The 10,894-nt window shown below is 36.1% G+C and overlaps 1 protein-coding gene across 2 annotated transcripts; it reads left to right on the top strand.

The window, feature by feature from the left end:
* The first annotated feature begins 5,393 nt into the window (after positions 1-5,393).
* On the top strand, positions 5,394-9,777 carry LOC119630074 (microvitellogenin). 2 transcript variants are annotated; one of them, XM_062674310.1, is made up of 2 exons: positions 5,394-5,455; positions 8,816-9,777. In XM_062674310.1, the coding sequence occupies exon 2, from the start codon at positions 8,818-8,820 to the stop codon at positions 9,718-9,720; it is 903 nt and encodes a 300-aa protein (XP_062530294.1). In that variant the 5' UTR covers positions 5,394-5,455; positions 8,816-8,817; the 3' UTR covers positions 9,721-9,777. The 2 variants fall into 2 exon arrangements, with proteins under 2 accessions (XP_062530294.1, XP_062530295.1); XM_062674311.1 differs by lacking the exon at positions 8,816-9,777 and adding an exon at positions 6,407-7,364 and having other exon boundaries at positions 5,395-5,455.
* Positions 9,778-10,894: the final 1,117 nt, after the last annotated feature.

Raw genomic sequence — 10,894 nt, 5'->3', positions numbered from 1 at the left:
CCTTTCTATTTTTATTTTTTATTGCTTAGATGGGTGGACGATCTCGCAGTCCACCTGGAGTTAAGAAGTTCCTGGAGCCCATATACATCTACGACGTAAATGCGCCACCCACCGTGAGATAAAAGTCCTAAGGTCTCAAATATAGTTACAACGGCTGCCCCACCCTTGAAACCGGAACGCATTACTGCTTCACGGCATAAATAGGCGGGGTGGTGGTACCTACCCTCGCGGACTCACAACACGTCCTACCACCAGTATTATTTCTTATGCCTTTGCGATAGAACACTGGTGATCTAGATTCTACAAGCTGTGTGAAAACATTTTATACTGCCTCCTGGGAAGAAAACTTATTATCACGTAGAAAATTGTCTAAATCACGAAAAAAATGGTAGTCCGTTGGAGCAAGGTCTGGTGAATACGGAGGGTGACGAATGGTTTCGAATGGCGGTTTCTGTAGAGTACATTTATTATTAATAAATTAATATTCGTAACAACATATTATTTAAAATATGTAGACGTGGATTTTTTGATTGGTCCCTTATTTTAGGTGGTAAAGACAGCGGATAGTTTTTTTTTTGCAAAAAGAATCAGTTTTTTGGCTGGAAAGTTAGTGAGTGACTGGGTCAATTTATGCAGGGTCGGTCGTAATTAGTGGATAATCCGTTAGCCGGAGGTAGCCCGGGTGTCTAACTCTAAGAAAAGTCCTAAGCCCTTGATCTCCTACAAAGTAACTTGTTTGCAAGTAGGTACTGATTGTTATACCTTTTTAGAATTACACAAACCAAGCATTTTTTTAAAACATTAGGCACTCACAGTGCACTACATTATTTTTTCACAATCAATGGTTATGTATAACTTGGCTAAAAGTAAAAAATAAAATTAAAAATAACTTGTAACTCTAATATTCATAAGTTTAGAATGTATGATGCCTAAAATAGTGATTTGATTAAATAGTATTTCCAAGTGTAATACAAAAAAAGTACACTAAAATATCTACACTATAAATAAGTCAGTAAGCACACTATAAATTGTAAAAATTCTGTCCAAATTAATAATCTCGATAGAAGGTTTTAGAAAAGACGCAAAAAATATTGACAACTTTCGCAGTATTGGTAACCCTTACATACGAAGTAGGTTTTCTTAGAGGTTACCCCTGAGTAACGGATTATCCACTAATTACGACAGACCCTGTATAAATTGACCCAGTCACTCACTAACTTTCCAGCCAAAAAACTGATTCTCTTGCAAAAACAAAAAAAAAACAAAAACAATTTATTGATAATAAATGTACTTTACATTAAATGCATTTCCCTAATAATATATCCCGAAAATGACACGGAGCACTGTTTCAATGACTTCTCCTCAATGAGGGAACTTCTTAGATTTCCCGCCATTTTAAATCAACCTCGATATGAAAATCCGACAACATTTTAGTCTCGTAAGCGTGTAGTAGATATTTACGTTATATTCAAACCAAAACATATTTGACCTAAAGATAACTACACTCGTGGATTTGTGTTATTTTAAAATTTCTAGAAAAAAACGACTTACAAACAACAAGAACTCATTTTTCAGTGAAATTTAACTGTATGTTAAATTTTATTTTAATATTTACGGTTTATTTTATATTTACGTTCGATAATTACCAGTTGTAAATTTTCTGGCACGTATGACTTACTACCTAACATAATATTTTGTTCAATTTTGTGGTTTATATCTGAAAATCTCTGGATTGTATGCCCTGCATGTGTGTAACCACGCGATCAACTGAACGCGATTCTCTCGCTATCATCCATGACCACAACGAGTGCATTAAGAAGAAAAAAAAATCGATGTAATCCGTATACTAAATCAGTATTTCTTGAAAACTTCGATCATCAAAAGTAACTAGATAAAGGGACACGTACAAAATTAAAGCAAAAGCTGTCCGCGTGAATATACACATAAATAGCTACATTCATTTACTAACAAACGGAGAAAAAAGTTTTTTTAAAACAGTTTTAAGTTCAAACTAATTACAACTATGGCACTTTGTAATAAAGTCACAAATCTCCAAAACATTATCTTATACTTACGATCATTCGTCACATAAAATGAGCAAAGTAATAAATTAATCCTGTTACTTACAAATAAAAAAACATATGTTCAACAACTTTTAATGTTGAATCAACCTTAAGTAACAACAAATAAAGTACTTTTTCTCTTTATTGCTCTGAGAACTAACATCGTTTTGTTTTATTTATTTTTGCTTCTCGAAATTTCGTTTTCGGTTTACTACAGGAGGTAAGGGAGTCGCGTTGAACACTAAAATAATTTATTAATGAAAAAAGTTTTGTTGTTTACTTTTTATGTTTTGGAAATTTATGTTTGTTAGTATCTATACATTATTTCTTTTTTTATTAGCGTTACGTTTTTGTGTAATATATATTTTTATAGTATATTTTTAAGTTTTCGCGACCAGTGCACATAATAAAACAACGTTTAAACGGTTTCAAGCGCGGTATTTTTATTATAATATTTCGGCCACGTTTTAGTAGCCGTGAGCACGGAAGGCAAAGATGTCTAGTGTCAATGAGCGGAGATCTTAGCTGGCTTATAAAAGTCATCTCTTATTTCTCTGGCGACAATCGAGATCCATTCTGGACACGTGATTGCTAGGAAAGCTAAAATAAAAAAGGAAAGCTAAGTATCTAATGAGAGTCCAACAAACAGACACAGAAGCAGCATTAACCAATTTTAACCAACTAATTTTGAAGTACTTCTAACAAATTTTAAAAAATTATTACAACACAAATCTACTCCATGCATTTACTGTTCTGTTAAATAAAAATTTGTCCATGTGTTGGCCGATCCTTGGCCAACATTTGTAGCGGTGGTTAAAAATCGGTAATTTTGTTCAAAATTTAATATTATTTATTAGTTTAAAGCTTAAAATATAGTTTATACTTCATGTACTACCGAAAGAAGATACTCCGGCAATTTAACGAAATTACTTTTTCTGGCATTATTTTTGCAACTTTTAAATACACACTGCCGCATTGTGAGACGGGTTGACATTGGCTGTGTATGAAGTGGACTAAACAAAATAAGAGCTCACATTTCAAGTGAGCTGTTATTTGACGAGACGGATTTTCTGCACCGACCGTGTATCTAGTTACTATTGTTGATCGAAGCTTGAAAACTTTAAAATTCAATAAAACTGAGTTATAATACCTATAACTTCTACGTATTTTGATTTACAATGTGAAAAATTTATCTGTTAGTAGATGCATTGACGAAGAAACTGCCCTCTAGCTGTTAGGTCTCCTTCAGAGGCGCTCGGGCAGCTCCCGGTGAGCTTGGAAAGGCCTTCGGAACAAAGTCCAAGTCCAAGAACTCCAGTAATAATAACACTAAATAAAAAAAAAAAAAAAGTAGGTACACCTATGGTTGTATGTTACCATTTTTGGGACAGCTGTTATACAACTCAATTGATAACTTCCACAATACATTTAGCATTATCTGCAAGTTGTCAGAGCTATTGTTGAGTTTTTTAATTTGCTTAAACTATTTTCGAAAACTAAAACTGATCTTGCGCATTAATAAAATGCTAATTTCTTGAACACACTTTGATAATATATCGACGCTTGAAAGGCAAACGTAACTAAGCGACAATAACTTCTTTGTACATAAATGATAGGCAATAACCATATTCGATGCGCAAAAGGAAATATATTTCTAGGTCTATTAAAATCATTTTCAACTTTAAATTAGTCTACTGTAAAGTTCACGCATTGTCGTTTAGTAAAGTTTGCCTTTCAAGCGTCGATATATACCACAGATTCGCGTATGGAAAAACCGACCAAATTTATTTGTATTTATTTAGATTTAGTAATTTTTTCCCTCTCTAAGCACATGTCACTTTTGTAAATACTTTGACATTGGCAAAATCAATGCCAAAGGCGTTGGAGCCAAATTATCTAAAAGAAGAAGATAATATATATGGGCGCAAACGCTACTATCGGCAATAAATAAATAAAAAATATAGTTTAGTTTATTCTATGTTATTGTTGATATACCTATATGTATTATTAACTAGATGAAACTGTTATTCTACCATATTGAATAATTAGCAGACACTGTTTTGATGTGAAATTGTTCAGAATATGTTTATTGTTTATATTATTGTTTAAAAACACAAATGATTGTATTAATAATTAAATATTAATAAAGAATAAATATTAATAATAATTTATATTATAATTAACAGTAATAATTTAATTAAGAATTGTAATTGTTATGCAATGATGTTGTTGATATTAGTTAAAAGTAATTTATGTAAAATAAATTAATGTCAGTGGTTGCGCCAGCGTCATAACAGATTTGTAGATAGATGTTTTTATAATAATATGGCAGCTATGACACTTTTCCCTTCCCCTTCCTCACCCATCCCCCGCGCCCTGGATTGGCTAGTACGAGCGTCGCGGGCACACAGAAAGAAAAAAAGAAGAAAAATATGGCGGTTACCTAGCGCGCGCTCCGCATTACAGAAATCAGTTATTTGTGATTTAATTATTGAGATGGCCTAAGACTTTATTCTTATACAACATTAGTGTCAGTGTATCACAGTGTCGTGCAAGATAGAAGATACACCAACTAGCTTCAAGCACTTCTAGCAGCCGTGATTCGGACGACTCCATCGTCTCCAGGTACGGCGTTTTCCTTCACAATTTCCCTCGGGTTGTGTTCCTTTGTCTCTTCCCGCCACGGCCCGAGAAAGTGTCATAGTTGAACAACGCAAATACAGTCCACACTCATTTTTGTAATAGATGACCGTTACAATTTTGGTCTACCAACCGCATAGCGCAACCAGTCAGAGTCGTGAAAATCACTAAAATATGTATTGTGAATATTAAGCCATATTTTGTGAATTGTTTCGCAGTAATTACATTTGTTTGTATAAAATAAGTTGTAGTTGCTATAACCATCACAAAATGGCTAATTGTTCAAAAACTAAGACGTAGCTTTCTGTAATAAACAAGAATGTTAATGTTTTATATAGGTAATTATATTTTATTTTCATTGTAATAGACCTTATGTGTGAAAACCCTGGCTTAACGCCGACATATACAGTTTTACGACTCCTTTAGGCGAACATTCATATCCATTCAAGTACCAGTGGGTTGGAAAATTTTTGACCATAATGAAAGAACTACAGTTGCCCCGGAGCCGCATACCTGCATCGTGTGATTAGTGGCCGAACCGACTCTTGTCAACAGCACCCTCTGACCTCATCCAGTAGATAACACCATAGCCTTCAAATAGTAAAGTAATGGTAACAGATAGACGAATGTATAAAGGTCAGAATATATTTTTCACCTTTGACTGTTGTATTGATAACAATGTTTGTCGCAGACTATAAGAAGCCGTCGATTCTGTTTCCATTATAGTTCCGACCCTTCGTTGAACTGAGCAGGTTAGCTTTTTATTAATTAGTGTTATTATTTTTTTAATTTTTATTTCACCTTGAGATATGAGCTCTGAGATCTCAGTTTTAACTGTACAACGGCTCCGTCACCTTAAAACCAAAACGCATAAAAGCGTCGTTAATGGATCGGGAGGATCCTAAATGACGTGTTTAAGGCAACGTCGGCTACCATTCGGTCTGTCCTGTCTGTCGGAGTGTCCTACCAACAAATTATAATTTTTTAGGGTTTGATTTTGCGATTACACGATTCCTTCACCGTGGAAGTAAATCGTTAAGTACGTATTTAATTACAAAAATTGGTACCTGCCTACGAAATTGGAACATCGGCAAAGTTTTATCGTTTGACACGAATGCACCGGACGTGTTATCCTTTAGGCCACGACGACTTCAAAATATATATAAATTACTTAACGTATCAAAGAAACATGTGGCTTCAAGTTTCTTAATTCACCACTTTGGTTATGCCCGTTTTTCATTACATCAGTTCCAAGAGGACTTTTATACACAAATTGTTTTAAATCGTTATAAACACTATTAATATCGGTATAAACACTATTATTCAACGGATTCTCATCAAGACTATTGAGAAAATTCGAGAACTTTATTGCCCGTTCAAGGAATCTTACCTATAGTAATGATGTGAAGAGGTCACGACCGTTTGGGGATTCCTCGAAATTTCAAATCCCTAAATTCACAGACTTGTGTTATTGACGTAATGCCACTCTCAAATTGACTTGTTTAGATGAATTGTTGTAAATCTACATTATAAACACACACACATTATTCAACAGGTTTCTACCACAACTTTTCCGCTTAAATAGTATTTTTTATAATACACTTTTATATGTATCAGAATAAACGATATTATAAATCTAATATAGGATAATGATTTCATATATAATACTTAACAAATCAACTAATAAAATGGTTTTGTTGCAGCGATGGGGTTAAAAAAAATTGCTGTGATTTTAATGTGTGCGTTGGCTGTCAATGCCAACGTCATTGTCGATGATAACGGTAGCAGTACAGTAGCAGCTTCCATCAGTAGCACCGACTCACCAAGCACTGAAGCAACTGTGAGTATCGAGAATATCAACTCAACTTTGGCACTGAGCGACACTGCGGCTAAGAACATCGAAGATGCGCTCTACAACGAAGTCGTCACAAGAGATTTTGGCAAGGCCGTATATCGAACCGCGATATTGTATGGAGCAGGACGGGACTACATGATTACGAATGTCGTTAACCGGCTCATCGATAACGGCCAGTCCCAACTAATTGATTTCGCATACAAACTCACAGCTTCCAGTGGTAAATTCATTGTTCGAGAACTCTTCCCTTCTGCGGTCCGCTTGTACGAAGATATGGTCTTTGTTAAAATAGTCAGTTATAAGTACGACTTTGCTCTTAAGTACGGTCGCGGCGTAGATTTTGCCGAGGACAAAACAGCCTATGGTGATCCTGACACCAGTACCAGGTTTAGAGTTACGTGGAATTTTGTCCCTTACTGGATAGAAGATAGGGTATACTTCAAGATTCGTCCAATAGATATTGCGTACTTCTTGAAACTTGGCAATACGAGAGACAGAGACGGTGACCGCGGAGCTTTTGGATCTACTAACCACGACACAGACAGGCACTTGTGGTACCTCAAACCAGTGAGACATAATGGCAAGCTCCTGTTCTACATCATCAACAAGGAGTACGACGAACTCCTGAAACTCGGCCAGTCAACGGACGTCGATGGTGATCGTACAGCTTATGGGCACTCCGAGAAGGACTTTAACCCAGATAAATTCGCTTGGTACATTAAGCCTGTGTAAGTGTATTATAATAAAATAAAATAAAATATTACACGTTGGCCATGGATATACAAATATAATAAAATTTGAATCAATTGTTGTTTTTAATCGATAGACTAATAATTCGTCCATATACATTAAGATTGCGTACTTGTCTATTTGATTGACTAATTTGATGTCTTTTTTGCTGTAAGTTATCCATTTTCAAAAGAAATGTACACAAATACACTTCTTTACGGCGGTCAAGTAAGAGTTGAACGATTGTATGGAAGAAGGCTGTCATGTGTAAATTGAGAAGCACGAAAAAACAACCCCACATACTTCGCGCGCCCCCTAGACGTGGGGACCTCGTAGGAGGATCGGCCCCCAGCACTAAAAAAAAGGGCGTACTATGAACCTGCGCTGATAGGTTTTGGGGCGTCCATTAACTGCGTGAGGCATTTTTTAGAATTTTCCTCTTCCCCTCTTGGTGAGATTTCGTAAGATTTTTCTCAGCTCCCTATTCCTCCCCTACTCTCACGTGACGTTCTTCAAAATTTATGATTTGTCTGTGGGCGTGTTGGATTATAGAGAAAAACACAAAAACACAATACTTTTATTGACGAGTAGCAAAATTTAGCTCCTTCAACTTCGCTCTGAATTAGCCAACTTAAGCCGTTGTCGCGTTGCTGTGAAAAAAATGCAAAACCGAACCAATTCGGGCAGTTGACAACGAATTTTAACTAAAAGCTAAAACTTCTAAGTAAAGTTGGTCTTCAAATCAATAATAGATGATTTTTTTGATAACGCCATCTTGTTGCGTCTTTAAAGCGGTTAGTTGCCCTCAATTATGAAAAATAGTATTATTATTCGCCAATAGATGTCGGGAAGAATTGATTATTGAAAACATGAATAAAACTACATTTTCTGAAAATAAATCGTAGCTAGATCGATTTATCGCCCCCGAAATCCCCTGTATACTAAATTTTATAAAAATCGTTGGAGCCGTTTCCGGCTATATATATATATATACAAGAATTGCGCGTTTAAAGGTATAAGAAAGATTATAAAATTCAGACGTTTCAACGGGCAGCTAATAGTATTTATTATAATTCATGAAACGGCGGCCTTATAACTTTGCTTTCGATAATAATTAATTATTAGTTATTTACGCGGCCTATAAAACGAGACCGATCGGAGTTTGTTTATCATTCCCGATTGAATCGTTATATAAGCAGGTCAGTTGTTGATTTCAGTATTTTCAATATGTTACATACAATACATCTAGATATGTTCAGGTTATTCAGGCCATTTACTCGTTCTCTCCTGACAAAATAATAAAACTTTAAACAGAATTATTTTTGCTGTAGACCCCATAGACAGCACGACGGCTGGCCCAAAATTGAACTGGGACTCGTGGCTGCTTCGCGTCTAGAATAAATATATACATACATAAATATATTTTGTTTAATAATTTATTGTGGTGGTTCTAAATGTCTTTTTTTGTTGTTAAATATACTTGTAAGATCCCGGATTATTTTAAATGAAAATTTTATTTACGTTACAGATATGGAGCTCAAAGGAGTTGTGCTACTAATGTGTGTGCTGGTTGCCAGTGCCAATAGCATTGTCAAGGAAGCCACCGACAACATTGCAGCCGTTGAGACAGTGAATTCGACCAGCGTCGTCAGCACCGTTGGCTCTGTAAGCACTGAAGCAACCGTGACCCTCGACAACGCCACCAGCAATCAGTCACCTTCCATGAGCGTCGTCAGTAAGCAACGCGAAAATAAACTCTACAATTTTATCGTGGCAAGGAAATTTGATGAAGCTGTCGAGAACACAATTTCCTTGTATGGCGCAGGCGGGTGCAATATCATCGAACAGGTCATTGAACGGTTGTTCGACGAGGGTCAATCTATAGTATTTGATTACTCCTACAAACTCTCAATCGCCGGGGCCCGGTACGTCGCACGCAGTTGCTTCCCTGCGGCAATCAGAATCCACGAAAGTTTGGTATTCGCGAAAGTGATTAACAAGAGGGACGGGTACGCTCTTACGTACAGTAGACGGGTGGACTCCGATGGTGACCGAAGAATTTTAGGCGATCGTAACACTCAAAACAGAATGGATATTACATGGTGGTTCGTCCCTTATTGGCTGGGAGACAGGCTTTATTTCCAGATGCGCCCTCTTAGAATGGCTATGTTCTTAAAATTAGGAAACACTAGAGACGAAGACGACGACCATACCGGTTATATATCTGACGACCACGCCACGAACAGGCACTTCTGGACCATACAGCCGGTGAAGCACAATGGCGAGCTCCTGTTCTACATCATCAACCGGGAGTACGATGAGCTTCTTAAATTCGGTCAATCAACCAAATACGACGGATACCGCATTGGTTATGGCCACTCGACGAGGGACTTCAACCCGAATAAGTTCTCTTGGTACATTGATGTAATATGATTGTGTTTCAAGAAATTTCATTTGTAACAAAAACAAAATAAACTTCATTACAAATCATGGCGTGCTTGCTTGTAGTTTTTCTTTTGTCTATTTACAGGTTTATAATTTCTTCGCGACTAACCTAAGTTACTGGAAGCGATAGATATCTCATAACGTGAATAACGCCACCTACTGTTACGTGTATTGCTAGGTTTAATACGTAATTAGAGGCCTCTAAGACTATAAACTATAAGTACATTAATTATTTGAGGTTAACCAAATTGTAATGAAATGTAAACAAAAATATACAGAATTAACTTTAACTTTAAAGTAACAAAAACGGATTTGTAAAATTATAATTTAATCTGTATTTAATTGTCCTTAGGGTATAAGATCCTTTAAGCTTAAGTCGCTCCCGGCACTAACTAAAGTATCACGATGTCGCTTTCGGGTTAGCGCTGGGGGGGTCCAGCGATCACAATTCTCCGGTGACAGGAAGCGAAGAATCTGGCGTATTCTCGTAAAGCAAAGCGCAACAGAACACTAGTCGGTACTAGCCCATGTTGGATGTCAAACCGGAATATTATAAAACCCTAGAACCCAATTATCGACCGATTACTTTCTAGTCGAGTATTATCCCTGAGAGCTTCATTCATTCATATTCATTCATTCATATAGAAAAGATTTAATCTAATTCAGTCCATGGAGAGTCGTGCAAGGCCTCAAAAGTGACCACTGGAACCAACTTATCCAAGTGATTTTTAATAAAATCACCTGCTCCTTCAACTTCGCTCTGAATAAGCCACTCTAAGCCGTTGTCGTGTTGCTGTGAAAAAAATGCAAAACCGAACCATTTCGAGCAGTTGACAACGAATTTAAACTAAAGGCTAAAACTTCTAACTAAAGTTTGTCTTCAAATCAATAATATAGGTAGATGATTTTTTTGATAACGCCATCTTGTTGTGTCTTTAAAGCGGTTTAGTTGCCCTCAATTATGAAAAATTGTATTATTATTCGCCAATAGATGTCGGGAAGAGTTGATAATTGAAAACATGAATAAAACTACATTTTCTGAAAATAAATCGTAGCTAGATCGATTTATCGCCCCCGAAATGCCCTGTATACAAAATTTTATGAAAATCGTTGGAGCCGTTTCCGAGATTCAGATTATATTATTATATAAGTATATACAAGA

This window comes from Bombyx mori, chromosome 20 (genome assembly GCF_030269925.1).
Source record: "Bombyx mori chromosome 20, ASM3026992v2".
In the NCBI taxonomy this organism is placed as follows: Eukaryota; Metazoa; Arthropoda; class Insecta; order Lepidoptera; family Bombycidae; genus Bombyx; species Bombyx mori.
This window is presented reverse-complemented; position numbering and strand designations above follow the sequence as displayed.

Coding starts and splice junctions, on each gene's coding strand:
- LOC119630074 (XM_062674310.1), top strand. CDS start 8,818: ATGGAGCTCAAAGGAGTTGTGCTACTAATGTGTGTGCTGGTTGCCAGT.